This window comes from Oncorhynchus gorbuscha, linkage group LG11, assembly GCF_021184085.1.
Source record: "Oncorhynchus gorbuscha isolate QuinsamMale2020 ecotype Even-year linkage group LG11, OgorEven_v1.0, whole genome shotgun sequence".
NCBI classification, from domain to species: Eukaryota; Metazoa; Chordata; class Actinopteri; order Salmoniformes; family Salmonidae; genus Oncorhynchus; species Oncorhynchus gorbuscha.
Window position 1 is genome coordinate 21,055,377 of NC_060183.1, and position 15,018 is coordinate 21,070,394.

The 15,018-nt window shown below is 41.5% G+C and overlaps 1 protein-coding gene across 1 annotated transcript; it reads right to left on the reverse strand.

Annotated features, from left to right (window-relative positions):
• Positions 1 to 1,884: 1,884 nt before the first annotated feature.
• Positions 1,885 to 14,656, reverse strand: pdk2a (pyruvate dehydrogenase kinase 2a). The gene is made up of 11 exons (XM_046368857.1): positions 14,415 to 14,656; positions 9,149 to 9,290; positions 6,349 to 6,420; positions 6,077 to 6,261; positions 5,892 to 5,981; positions 5,610 to 5,687; positions 5,155 to 5,231; positions 4,971 to 5,069; positions 4,151 to 4,261; positions 3,785 to 3,898; positions 1,885 to 3,478 (listed from the first exon to the last, which is right to left on the reverse strand). Exons 1-11 carry the CDS (start codon positions 14,530 to 14,532, stop codon positions 3,335 to 3,337), a joined length of 1,230 nt encoding a protein of 409 aa, XP_046224813.1. The 5' UTR covers positions 14,533 to 14,656; the 3' UTR covers positions 1,885 to 3,334.
• Positions 14,657 to 15,018: the final 362 nt, after the last annotated feature.

A 15,018-nucleotide genomic window follows, 5' to 3' on the forward strand; every position in this document is an offset into this window, starting at 1 on the left:
CAGCATTCAACACCATAGTACCCTCCATGCTCATCATTACGCTCTCGGAGTGTGGTGTCAGGAAAATAACCTCTCACTCACCGTCAACAAAACAAAGGAGATGATTGTGGACTTCAGGAAACAGCAGAGGGTGCACCCCCCTATCCACATCGACGGGACATTAGTGGAGAAGGTAGAAAGTTATGTTCCTCGGCGTACACATCACGGACAAACTAACAGTGTGGTGAAGGCGCAACCGCACCTCTTTAACCTCAGGAGGCTGAAGAAATTTGGCTTGTCACCTAAAACCCTCAAACTTTTACAGATGCACAATTGATAGCATCCTGTCGGGTTGTATCACCGCCTGCTACGGCAACTGCACAGCTCTCCAGAGGGTGGTGCGGTCTGCACAACGCGTCACCGGGGACACCTACAGCACCCGATGTCACAGGAAGGCCAAAAAGATCATCAAGGACAACAACCACCCGAGCCACTGCCTTACCACGCTACCATCCAGAAGGTGAGGTCAGTACCGACTGAAAAACAGCTTCTATCGCACAGCCATCAGACTGTTAAACAACCATCACCAGCACAGAGGATGCTGCCTACATACAGACTTGAAATCATTGGTCACTTTAATGTTTATATATCTTGCATTACTCTTCTCATATGCATATACTGTCTTCTATACTATATATTGCATCTTAGCCTATGCCACTCGGTCATTGCTCATCCATATTTTCTTATTCCATTCCTTTACTTAGATTTATGTGTATTAGGTATCTGTTATGGAATTTGTAGATATCACTGCACTGTCGGAACTAGAAGCACAAGCATTTTGTTACACTCACAATAACATCTGCTAACCATGTGTATGTGACCAATAAAATTTGATTTGATGACAGTCACTCACAATTTTTTTTAGATATATATTGGTATTTTAGCTGGCTAGACTATCTAAACTTATAGTAATCATGGCCGAATTACTGACCGGGCATGAAGGGCATGTGCTCAGGGGCCCTGACCTTCAGGCGCCCTCATTGTATAATTTTAACATGGTGTAAGTCACAGCAAAATGTGTAGAATTTCAAGAAATGAGCACGAGACTAACTGTAAAACGTTCCTTACTTGACTAGGCCACCCTCGATTCCATTCAGTCAACAAAGACGAGGGTGTCCCTGCAAAAAGCAAAAAATCCCTGCAGCTCTGACGTCAAGGCTGCCTAACTGTTGTCAGGTACATCACTCTGCTACAGTAAGGCAAAACAAAAGGATCATGCTACACATAGGACACCGCATTAAAGATACTGTCCTGTGTAAGGACTAACAGTAGCCATGGCTGTTCCAGAGAGAGCTTTTTGTTTACTATGGGCTGCCTGTAGAGGCCAGCTCTCCCACACTTGGCATAGGGTTAACTACAACCTGGGTCAATCACTTCTATTTAAACTTAACTCCAAGTCATCGTGGAAAATAACGTGGCTGTTCTAAATAGGCTGATGGAATAGGTCAAAGAAGAGAGTCAGTGTACTGACAGAAGCACATGCAGGGTGACATTCTAGATGTGTAGGGACATGTATACTGTGATGAGGGCAAGGTAGAGTTACTGAACTTGAAAGGTCATGGAGCTGGTTCCAGCCAATGGCAAGACAATTGTTTCTGCCTAGAAACACATCGCACTGATTATCTGGGCCCGGACAAGAAACAGCCACTAAGCCTTGACTCCTTACACATAGATTAAATAAGCAATATAGCACAAATGATTCATACCCCTTTAGAGGGCTAAGTGGAAACAATTATTTCAGGTCTGTATGAACTGCCTGGAGATTGGTGGCTAGGGGTTGTTTCTGTACAGGGTCATATTGTCGTTATCTTCAAGCCCTACATTACAGAATTATTAAAACAAGGATTTGTCATTGAAATAAGTTTAATAATACCACATATTTACAATGTCAATGAAAAAAATATTTAAAAAAAAAACTTAAAATAACTGAAGAAATGTATATTATATGTATATTACAAAATAAAAGGGAATTGATAAAAGCGGATAGGCTGGGAGCATCTTCCCATCACATACACAGCATCAAATATTCCTATGTGACTGGCCTAGCCTTAAGGGTCACAGACAATAAGAACTGGGCAATAGAACACCGGTGCGTAAAAGATGAACACTGGCTTCCTATCACAAAGTATATCACTGTCTTACTGCAAATGAACTTGGGTAAAATTGTTTCCACAATGTATTGCTCTAGAGCTTGAGTTCACAGGAATACAGAAAGTCGCAACACTGAACAGACCAACTAATTTTTGTTAGTTGAATTCTGTCCATTGAACTGGCAAGAGAAAATGTACTTGAAATCAATATATAGACATCAAGACATGGTAGAACAGTACATAATATTATTTTAGAATCAAATAAGTCATAAGCAGCCTTCTCCAAGATTGAATACTACATTGTTAATAATGTACATGTTTCAAGTAAAGAAAACTTGACTGAGGCAGTTAAGGCTGAGGTGGCATTTTCTGACAGTCAGCGATTTTAGAGCAAGGGAGGTCTAATGCCCGCCAGGACATTCAGTTATTCTACAGTACTGGTTCATCTAAGGAGTTCTACAACACCTCACTTCCGTTTACAGTACATAAAGATCCTCTCAGAGAGTCCAACCAACACGTCGGATTGTCTTTTCAACCTGGGTCCGGTTCAGAAGGACGCAACATTCTGAATGTGGCAGATAGAAAATTTTATGTAGAGATGCCGTGATTCCCTAGTCGACATGATAGAAAGGCGTGGCTGCTCTACACAACGTTGCGCACAGTATCTGAGTCTTCAGACCCACCCTGCCACATCTCTCCCCCCAAAATTAAGTATGACATTGGGACCTCACTACCCTGCACACCCTCCCATGTTTATTTCATCAACATCGAGCGATAGTAAAAGGCATAAACTGACACACCCAGAAATGTTTTTTAATAGAAGTGCTGACTATAACGGAGAGTAAACTAGAAAAAGAAAGAGACACATTCTTATGCTCCCAAACATTTCATGGGTAAAGCAACCATGTTTGTATGCGCATTAAATGTTTGGGAGAATAATTAAGTGTGACAACTTTTTTTATTTTATTATCAACATCTGGCACTCCCATAAAACCACTCATGGAGGTGAACAAAGATGATGTTTTTATAATCTAAGCTAAAATAAAACCATGAAGGGCATCATTGTGAGAACAAGAAAACATGCCAATGCCAAAACCAGGATGGAAAACAACATCCAGTCATATGTGGGCGAGGTTAGGTGGCTGTCTGCCTTGGCTGTTGGCATACAGAGCCTCAATCTAACCAGGGTGGCGTCGACATTATCCTCATTTGGCTACCCTGTAAACGGTCAGGTCCAGGGGTTCTCTGCTGGGCACACACCAGTCGTCTGCCTCCTGGCTAACCTTGTAATTCCGCAGAGCTGTCTTGTTGTACACCGGGAGCCTCTCCACAGAGTCTGTGGACAAGGCCTGTGGAGGGAAGGAGATCGAGTTGTATTGCGTGTTCAAAGCATCCCCCCCAAAAGAAAGAAAGGTCACTTCTCTTTTCCCCACTAGCAAGGCCTTTGCTGATAAATACTTTGTCAATAGAAAAATGTAATCGATACGATTGTGATGTGTTGTCTCACCTAGCTATCTTAACATGAATGCACTAATTGTAAGTAGCTCTGGATAAGAGCGTCTGCTAAATGAAAAAATACAAAATTCGAATGAATCCAAAGTCAGACGAGTTATATGACAATTACACGAGTCCCATTGTCTCAGTATGTAGCTTACCTTCATGTGGAGGACAGCGTCAGTGCCATAACCCTCCATAGAGTAGAGCTGCAGGTCTCCCTGGAAGTACTGAGCGTAGAGCCGGGAGATGGGCAGGCCGTAGCCAAAGCCAGCCTGGAGAGGACACGACACGGCTCTAAACTATGGCTGCTTCAACAGTCTGATAAACATGAGTGTTTTGGGAAGTTTGGATAGAAATATGTATTGTGTAGAACAGACAGACATGCCTCTCTGACATGTAGAGTAAGGAATCATGTCAGCTCTACTTCACAGCATTTCTATCGGCAATGTTCAGTACATTGCACCCTCCTGAACACAAACCTGGTCCGTGAAAGAATAGACTTGACAAAGAGCAGAGGCACTCACCAATGGAGTCTGAGAGTGCTCACCCCTCTCTGGCGTGGGGGCCGTAGAGTACATGTAGCTGAAAAGATTCTCAATCTTCCTGAAAGGGACTCCGCCACCCCTGTCACTCACCTACGCGTTGCCAGAGAGTGAGGGAGAGAAAGAGAGAGAAAAAAGAAAAAAAGTCAGGCATTAGAGGAATGGCCAGTCATAAAAAAGGTGGACGTGCTGCCAGAAAGGTGGGTGCCCCTCGTGCCATTGGCTTGAATTCAACAGCCTGCCTTACGACAGGCCAAACCAAGGCATCTATTCTGCATATCGTCAAGGTAACTGGACAATAAGGCCACTCAGTTCCCTCTCCCTCTTTGTCACTGCAAGAAGCGTATTCCTTACGGAAGCCGTTTCAGGACCAAACGGAAGTAAACAGAGAAAATTGAGTTTCTATTGAACAAATTCAGGTAGGTCCTTCCCCATTTAAGAAACGCTTTGCCACAGAATCAGAGTAATGAATACTCCCCAGGTGCACTGGTCAGCTCTCCAAAAGAACAAGCAGTACTGAGATCAAGTTACTGCAGGACAAGGTTAATGGGCTCTTAGTATGGAAGTCAATGTAGACCTAATCCTGTTCATCTAATCTGGGATTAGCAGCTTGGTTTAACATTAAACAGAATTAATAAGGGTCAAAATCTTACATAACAGCTTTAATAATGATTTGGGGGGGGGGGGTGGAGACAAAAATGTAAATTCATTACGCCACAGATTATCATTAGCACTTGTGAGTGTGACAATGGTATTAATTGGGAATAATGGCATAGCAATACAATTCACTAACATACTGTACCTTGATTGACAGGTCCTCTCCTCCAATAGCCACCATGACTTGAATGGGTGGTAGCCTGTTGCTGGATTCATGGTTCTCAATTGTGGCCCTCATAGCATTCTGGAAAATGGACCAATAGATAACATTCACAAGTGACTAACATCTTCAATCTAAGAATACATTTTTAATGCAGGTTCTACCATACCTTGAAAAGCTCAAACAACATGTGGTAGAGATGGGAGGGCACATAGACAATGCTTATAGGTTGTTTCCGGTTGTTGACTAGGTAAAGCAAAAGAGAATAAATGAATAAACATCTGCAGTATAATTAAAATACAAAAGCCATTAGGATGTAAAGCGTCAGACAGATTCTGTTGACATCCATTTGGATTATTCTGGGAAGAGAGGGGATTTAGTCACAGTGTCAATATTGTTCGAGGCAGCCAGCCAGCCATCGCCACTTATCCATTACTTCTGCCTCGCTGGAATAATTACTTGGCCCTCAGGTCCAGACAGAAGAGACTGTTGGTACACACAGCGGTGGTACTCAGACAATTGCATCCAAGACTCCCAAATTAGCATAAAATGGTCATCTACATGCATGAGTCATCGGTGATATCAGTGGAATAGATGATTAGTTACTCTTGGTTTGGTTCTTACCATTCATTTCTTGGAGCATCAGGTCTGGCGAGCTCAGATAGTACTGATCACACACCAACTTGGCGCTCTGGTAAGCATCTGGAAAAATACAACACCATGAAATGACACAATAAGGGTGTTTGGGTACAAGAGAAATTAAAAAATATATATATTCGACTACATTAAAAAAAAAATACAATTGGTCACCTCTATTCTCTCCATGCACCCATAGATTATAAAGACTTGTAATATCCTATGACAGCTCAACACCACATTAAAGATCCATGAATTATTGTTTTCTACCTCGGACCACCTCTGTGACATCGCAGTGAGGGTCGATGCTCCCTATTGTGTTGGGGTGAAGTGGATTCGTTGCTCCATCAAAGACAAGAGCTACAGAGAGTCCAATGAGTGGAAAAGTCAGTTTCAAAATGGCCGACAATTGTCTGAAATAATGGATAACTCAGTGGACTGACATCTGTACTCACTGTGCTGGTTGATAAGCATGCGGATAGATATACGGCTCATGTAGAAACGGTCCAGGAAGTACTGAATGTTCTGGTTGGTGACTGGGTCCTGGCCGAACACCGACTTGTACTCAATGACGCCCTGTGCCATGGTGGGCACTACTTCATTGTGCCTGTTCCTGATATTCACCAGGGTGTCCACAAACCTAGAGGATAAAAGGTGACTGTAAGACAAACAGCATGAGATAGCCAGGTAGGCCCTCTCAATCTATCAAAGATGATTGAGGACTTACTCATCCAGGACACTGTGGCTGTCAGGAGTCTTGTCCAAGAACGCCAGGATTTCCATCAAGCTCTGGACATACCTGAAAACACATTTTTCAGTTTGCATCATTCCGGAGTAGTGTGGTGTATATGTTTAGCTGCAGCAATACACCTTATAACTAGGGTTGCAAAGCTACCTGTAATTTACCAAAGTTCCCGGAATCTTCAGTAATTAACAGAAAACCAATGACGATCTATTTTCATTTTGGTCATTTATACTTGAAGAACTTTAAGAAATATATATTTATATATAGTATTCATCAGTGTCCATATCGTCCATGAGTTTCTAATAGACAGACCATATGGTTCAAGAGAAAATAGATAAGAAAGCATCTAATCAACAATGGTATTTTCAATTAACTCGGCTAATCTTCCAACTATTGACTTTTTTGCACAACTGCCACCAGTTTAACGTCAAAACATTAACAAATGCATATCGACATAGTAACATAATTAAAGGATATTTCATGCTGAAACCCTCACATTACAACACCAAATGGTATTCAATACATTGATAGCTTATATTTAGGATAATTTTTTACAGCTTTGTCATTCTATTTCTTATTTAAAAGCCTTATGTAATTATTTAACATGTGATAAGGCCAGAGAGAGGGCCAAGGATAATCTGAAGTACCCAAGAGACACTTGATGTCTTGTGATAGATTACATAAAATCCTTTAAAAATGTTAATTCTATAGCTAGAGGACTCCTGATATCTTCAGAAGTGATAAATCTACTTTTTTTGTCTTTATCTGTTGTGATATAGTACTGTCTCTTTGCTAGCTGGGGCCCTCTACTTTAAGTGCTGCATATCTTCCCAGTGGCCTACTTGGTGTGTGAACTGCATCACTTGCAGATAGTTGTTGACACATCAACCAGGATCACAGTAATCAGTGGCTGTATTGGAGGGGGGAGTGGTTTCACCTCTACTAGGCACTCAGTAATTAGTACAGGGAGGCATGCTCTCCACCTCTGCTAAGCAATCCCCTGGTTTCTCAGGTTTGTCGCAAAACTAAGACCGTTGCCGAAACAAAAACGTTTTTGCGGAGTTGTTCGAGGAAGGCACCACACCGCTCTCACTTGAGTATCTTACCTAGTTATTTTACAGATTAAAAATGTTGCTCTTTTGTTGCTTTGGCAACTATGTGTGTTTTCTATACCCATTTGCACCTCTCCCTGTAGCCTTTATACACACTCCCCACTCCTTGGCTGCAACCCTTGTAATTTAGTGTACCCTACGCGCACAACCCATTTGGAATTCAGGTTCTCTGGCAGTGTTTGGAACTGCCGATCTGCAGTCAAGAACGCTGAGTTCAACTCAGCCTATGCTGACCTTCAGTCCCTTGAATATTTGGCCTTGACGGAGACGTGGATCACCCCCGAGAGCACTGCTACTCCAGCTGCTCTTTATTCATCTGACTGTTCTCTCAGAGCATCTGGTCATTGCAGTGGTGGCACAAGTCCACTTATTCCTTTTAACTTCTTGGTCACTGGGGGGCAGTAGTGAGTAGCTTGGATGAATAAAGTGCCCAGAGTAAACTGCCTGCTACTCAGCCATAAAAGCCAGAATATGCATATAATTGGAATATTTGGATAGAAAACACTGAAGTTTCTAAAACTGTTTGAATGATGTCTGAGTATAACAGAACTCGTATGGCAGGCGAAAACCTGAGAAAAAAAAATCCAACCAGGAAGTGGGAAATCTGAGGTTTGTAGATTTTCAACTCATTGCCATTCTAATATATCTTCCTAAGGCTTCCACTAGATGTCAACAGTCTTTAGAACTGTGTTTGATGCTTCTACTGTGAAGGGGGGCCGAATGAGATGGAATTGAGCTAGGTGTCTGGCAGATTGCCACGAGCTTGTGACGCGCGGTTATGTGAAAGTTAACTTGCGTTCCATTGCTTTTCTACAGACAAAGGAATTCTCCGGTTGGAACATTATTGAAGATTTATGACAACATCCTAAAGATTGATTCTATACTTCTTTTGACATGTTTCTACGACCTGTAATATAACTTTTTGGACTTTTCATCCGACCTTTCGGCTGGACTTGCACGCGTTTGGATTTGTTTACCAAACGCCCTAACAAAAGGAGGTATTTGGACAAATTATGAACTTTATCGAACAAATCAAACATTTATTTTGGAACTGGGATTCCTGGGAGTGCATTCTGATGAAGATCATCAAAGTGAATATTTATAACGCTATTTCTGACTAATGTTGACTCCACAACATGGCGGATATCTTTTTGGCTGTTTGTCTCTGAGCGCCGTACTCAGATTATTGCATGGTATGCTTTTTCCATAAAGTTTATTTTTATTTTTATCTGACACAGTGGGTTGCATTAAGGAGAAGTGTATCTAAAGTTCCATGTATAATAGTTGTATCTTTTATCAGTGTTTACTATGAGTATTTCTGTGAATTGATGTGGCCCTCTGCAAAATCACCGCATGTTTTGGAACTACTGAACATAACACGCCAATGTAAAATTTGATTTTTGGATATAAATATGCACTTTATCGAACAAAACACATTATGTAACTTGAAGTCCTATGAGTGTCATAGTGATTCATTTATCAATTAATTTATTTATTCTGCTTTTTGGGACTCCTCTCTTTGGCTGGAAAATTGGCTGTGTTTTTCTGTAAATAGCTTATATGAACTACATTTTCAAAGGTGAATGAAACAATAGAAAACTTGAAAAAAAAATAAAAAACTTCAGTATCACCCTCAAACTTAACTGCACTTACAGAATAATCACTCTTACCAGCTCTGCACCATCTGCACGGATGGGGTTGTAAGCAATCGGTCAGGTAGCAAATTGATCTCCTTCATGATGTTAGATAGTCGCACAGGTAGCTCTTGTCTCAAAAAGACAAATGATGTCGTCTCGCATGCATTGGTGGAACCTGGGGGGGAAAATGTAAAATAAAGTAGAGGCAGGCAGGCCTAGCTTCTTTGCTCTGGGAGACCTATACATAATGGGCTCCTGTCGCTGAAGGATACATTCTGTATTCCTAAAACATAAACCCATTTACCAGCCCTCTGGTTCAATAAACTTTTCCTGTCATCGAAGGCTTGCCTACAACCCAGAACGCCTTACCAGTCACTAAAATATGCTAACTACGGTAAAAATCAGCTTTTACATTTCCCGAAGCTCACACCCTGGTCACCATACTATGTAGCTCTCACCACGAGATTACTGCGTGATCCTAGATGACAGCGCACCGAATATGGAGTGAATTTGGTAAACTCTGGAAAAGTTTAACGGCGAGCCACTGGAAGAAGAAAAAAAACTTCAGACAGACAATCAGGTTACAGCAGTCTTCTCCTACAATCTTGCTTTGGTACTGCAGTTTAAACACCGGCCCAGAAAGACAATTTCCATAGACTGCCACAGAGACGTCAGATTAGAAAATTCCTAATAAGACACTTTAGTCATCACCTTTGTGCACAAAACAGCCATTGAATTATTCAAAACATTGTTGCTGAGCTTTTACATTTTTTTTAACTCCCATTTTATATCTATCCAAATGTCTGCCATGTTTTTGGATGACTTCGTCACTGCTACCTGTGCACACTGAGTGCTTGTGGACATGTGAAGTTGGGCCGTGTAAACCGGATGCAACCCGGATATAGAAGATCCACGAACTTCGGTTGTCAGCTGAACAGTGTTCCCTCCTACACATTGGTGCGGCTGGCTTCTGGGTTAAGCGGGCGGGTGTTAAGTGCGGTTTGTGTCGGCGGATGTATGACTCGACTTTTGACTCTCGAGGCCGTTGGGGAGTTGCAGCGATGAGACAAGATCATAATTGGATATCACGGAACTGCAGAGAAAAGGGGGTATAGCTGGCTGCATAGACTCCAGTTGGACACAGAATATCCATCATATTGACCAGATACTCAAGTGGCCACTCCAACGATGAAAAATCTCAAAATGTAAGGCAGTTGGGAGGAGGCAAGATCAGATGGGACCAGTCTAGCCAATGAGAGGGCAGACATGCGTGGTCCCAAATTAGTGCATTCTCAAAGTTCCCGGGAGGTCACGTGTCCTACTTATATCAGTACACTCAAAAACAACCTAAGCATTACAACACTTAAATTCACTAAAATAAGCCAAATGTATCAAAGAAGCCATTATTTGTTCACCAAATCCAACACTCACTGACATCCATACAAAAATTCCTTGCTTGATGATTGTAAAAAATAAATATGAATTAAAAGACAAATGCTGACAGATTGGGGGCCCCAGTTATCCCTCCTGAGGCAGATGACAAATACAACGTTGCTATTATTCCTTTACGTCTTGTTAACCAGTTGGGCTAGGGATGTACTAGCCTTCAATGACAGGAGCCCAGTGTGTAAGCTACAAGGTCTCCCAGAGCAAAGAGTGCAGCCTAGGCCTGGCTAAATAACTTCTATACATTTCTAGTAGGGAAAATTATACATAAGGTAGGCTACAATAGGAAATTATGTCAGTGTTTTTGTGCCAAATTATGAATCCATAAAGATAACATTGTTGCAAGTGATGTTGAGAATAGGATAGCATACTTCTGATTAGTTTACTTCTGACCAATGTTTCCTCTAAGCTGTGTGTGTGGGCACGCTGTAGCCCTGAGACTACCGAGCAGTTCCCCCCCAGGACTGATGCGCAGAAACATCAGCCCACGAAGAGAAGTGATGGTCACCAACCAGTCGATCACGATTGACTGGTCACTCTCCAAGGCATTCCTTGTCGATCGACAAACATTTGTGAGAAAGGAAAAAAAACGAACACTTATGTTCGTATAATTTTCTTTGTGTCTCAGGTTGTTAGGGTTAGGTGCACCCGATTCAGCTGCCCTGCCCTCCGGGTAGGCAAAAGGTTTCCATTTTATTTCTGAAAAGGTGCAAAGTCTGCTTTCCCGGATAGAAAATCAAGTGCACTATAGTAGAGGTCGACCGATTAATCGAAATGGCCGATTAATTGGGGCCGATTTCAAGTGTTCATAACAAATCGGAAATCTGTCATTTTGGACGCTGATTTTGCCCATTTTTACACCTTTATTTAATCTTTACTTAACTAGGCAAGTCAGTTAAGAACATTCTTATTTTCATTGACTGCCTAGGAACAGTGGGTTAACTGCCTTGTTCAGGGGCAGAAAGACAGATTTTTTACCTTGTCAGCTTAGGGATTCAATCTTGCAACCTTACGGTTAACTAGTCCAAAGCTCTAACCACCTGCCTCACGAGGAGCCCGCCTGTTACGCGAATGCAGTAAGAAGCCAAAGTAAGTTGCTGGCTAGCATTAAACTTGATCAATCGTAATCGCTAGGTATAACTACACATGGTTGATGATATTACTATTTTATCTAGCGTGTCCCGCGTTGCATATAATCGATGCAGTGCGCATTCGCGAAAAAAGACTGTCGTTGCTCCAACATGTACCTAACCATAAACACCAATGCCTTTCTTAAAATCAATACACAGAAGTATATATTTTTAAACCTGCATATTTAGCTAAAGGAAATCCAGGCTAGCAGGCAATATTAACCAGGTGAAATTGTGTCACTTCTCTTGCGTTCATTGCATGCAGAGTCAGGGTATATAGTCAAAGGTATATTAAATAGAAATGGTATCGCGAAAAATGGTCCTATCATAACTACCTAAAACGTCTTACCTGGGAATATTGAAGACTCATGTTAAAAGGAACCACCAGCTTTCATATGTTCCCATGTTCTGAGCAAGGAACTTAAACATTTAGCGTTCTTACATGGCACATATTGCACATTTACCTTCTCCAACACTGTTTTTGCATTATTTAAACCAAATTGAACATGTTTTTATTTGAGGCTAAATTTATTTTATTGATGTATTATATTAAGTTAGTGTTCATTCAGTATTGTTGTAATTGTCATTATTACAAATAAAATAAAAATTTGTCCTCCAATAATCGATGTTGAAAAATCATAAATCGGTCGACCTCTACACTAAAGGCCTACCGCTGGCCAATCGGATGGCTCAGATTAGTGTCTGCAGTAACATAGACATAAAAGAAAGCTAAAGCAACGTTATTACTGTGAGATTTCAAAACATTAAACCATGACTAGAGAGACTGTCAACAAACTGCTGTTTGGAGTGAGTTAATGTTTCAGTTCTTACTCAGCACTGTCAACCATTTGTATTAAACACGTCTAGAAGCCATAAAATGCAGGCTCTTATTTCCACTCAGGGAACAAACAAGCACCGCAGCAGTGATTACTGAGTATGAAAGTGTATCCATAGGCTTGCATTGTTGTTATTAGCGGCTTGGGTCTTTTTAATAAAGGAATATTTCTCTTGTTCATTGGAGTAACAACATGAATGTGTGCATGAGGCAGAAGTAATGTGGTGCGGCTCGAGTTTCGCCATCAGCTGGAAGACGGTGTCCCCTTTTGGTCAGTGTCAGTCCAGGAAATGGAGAGCAGAGGGATGTTGAGAAGCGGGCACTCAGTCTGCTGCGCTCTCCCTCAGCTGAGACTGACCAGCTGATGCAGGCACATCAGCCCAGTAAAATAAAAAGCTAGCCATTTAAAATGTATGCTCACTCAGGTGTGCCTCAAGTAGTACAACAACTGATCTATTACCGGTGTGACCATGGAGACTACCTCAATGTTAAAATGTTTTATTGATGGCCCAATCAATGCATTGGCAGGGAAATTCAAGCAAAGTCAATGTGGTGAAAATGTATTGGGCCTATAGCTTACTGCACAAACCTCATTGCTACAGTACTGTTTATTTAATTAAAACATTATTCTTTGCTGTGGAAATTGTGATCAAATCAACTCAATATTAGCCACTTTCAATGCAACATCCCAAAACAAAACTATGCAAGAGATTTTGTTGTAGGCAGAACACGTCGGTGTAGGATTATATTGCATTGACACATGACTCAGCCCGGTGCGTCATAACCAATCAGAGCTGCAGTAGGACTATATGCAAACAGACCATTGTCAAATATGGATCTGTGCCATTCATTTTGAACTGGACTTTGTTAACAACATGAGCAAACGGGCTTGTTCTGAGATCAAAGGGAGAACTGCAAACTGTGCAGTTTGTCTTAAAGGGGCAGTGTTGTATTGAGACAGGCTTGATTAAGTGGAGCCAATAGGCAGGATGTTGTATAATGTCTTATTCTCTAATAAATGGTATGGGAATAATGCATTTTATTTAGTAAGTGGTTACTTGCATCAAACAACAACATTTGCAGTCACCTCTGTCTGAAAGACAAATGGATAAACAGGTTCATGTCAAGCCTTGCATGTTTTTTTCTCATGGAATGTAGTAGGTCTACATTGAACACCACCCATTTGCTGTTACGGTAGGCTGAATGATAGAACAGCCATTTCCATGTTAATGTTATTTTCTCCATTGTTTTTGATGGTAGACCCACATTATGATGTAGGCTACTTCTTGGCAACTTAAAACTAACTTAAAGCGGTTACAGACTCGGTGTTCACAGTAAACGCGCGCTGGAAGTTGCAGACTTTTCACAACGTTCAAGTTTGCGCTCACCATAAATGACATTTGCTCAGTGGCGAAAACAATTAGAGGGAACATTGCTTCTGACTAGCAGTTAAAATGCCCAACAACTCCTCACCCTATCCCCTCCTCTCTTCTCCAGACCATTTCCGGAGACCTTCTCCCTTACCTCACCTCGCAATTATCCCTGACCGCTGGCTACGAGTTTGCTACAAATGCTGACGCAATACTCAGCACTATGAACTAGCCTAGTCTAAGAAAGGCAGACCAAAATATCCAGGAATTTCGCCCAGTAAACTGAAACAAATGCGTACATGCCAAGACAAGCATAGTCTTGTATCTGTCATTCAAAACAATAATCTCTCTGAATCTGACCATTCAAAGTGGTGCAAAGTCATAAATCGCACTAGCCGCCAATGTCGCTCCAAAACAAGAGCGCGATAAAACTCAAATTTAATTGCCTCAGCTCAATGTTACATATTGCATTAAAGTCAGTTGTCCAACATGGCAGCAACATTGAAGGGCTTACTCACCAAAATCGAGAAATTGTTTCATAGAGAGCGGTGACGGCGAAAATTTTGCAAAATGTTCTATATGTTTAGGCACATTGGGCAATGTTGCATTTTTCATTATAAATCTCACGAATTTCATCGTTGAGGTCTTCAGTAAATCGCTTTGGGGGGGAAAAAAAATAGGGCTACTACAAATGCTCCTTCTGTTCCAATGTTGATTGCCCAAAAGAACAGCCTCGGTGAAAACCTGCAGCCAATAGGACACCAAAGTAGTTGTTTTTCCATCCAATAAAAAGGTTGTGGGTCCGTCGGAGGGGAGGGGCTTCTGACGAGACAATTGACGCACCCACAACCTTTCACAGCTTCTAGCTTCTTACAAATAGGCTTATTTTCTATTTTATTTTACAAATGGGTTTATTGTGAAATAGAAGGCTCTAGAAATATCAGGCTCTGGAAATAGAACTGCTGGACAGTTTGAGGGTAGAATGTCCTCTCATCCAAAGTTGCAAGATGCTCTGAATAAGTAAGCTTCCAATAGAGTACCACAGTATGAGTCATAATACCCAGAAAACCTAGCGGTCAAACAGGGAAATGGTTCCAATCGTTTGTCCACCATTCAATTTTC

Bases quoted from the DNA above. Each gene is read 5' to 3' on its own strand.
- pdk2a (XM_046368857.1), bottom strand. From the start codon at position 14,532: ATGAAATTCGTGAGATTTATAATGAAAAATGCAACATTGCCCAATGTG. The intron at 5,982-6,076 runs GTGAGTACAGAT...GACTCTCTGTAG, and splicing joins CATGCTTATCAACCAGCACA to CTCTTGTCTTTGATGGAGCA. The intron at 4,262-4,970 runs GTACAGTATGTT...GGCAACGCGTAG, and splicing joins GAGAGGACCTGTCAATCAAG to GTGAGTGACAGGGGTGGCGG.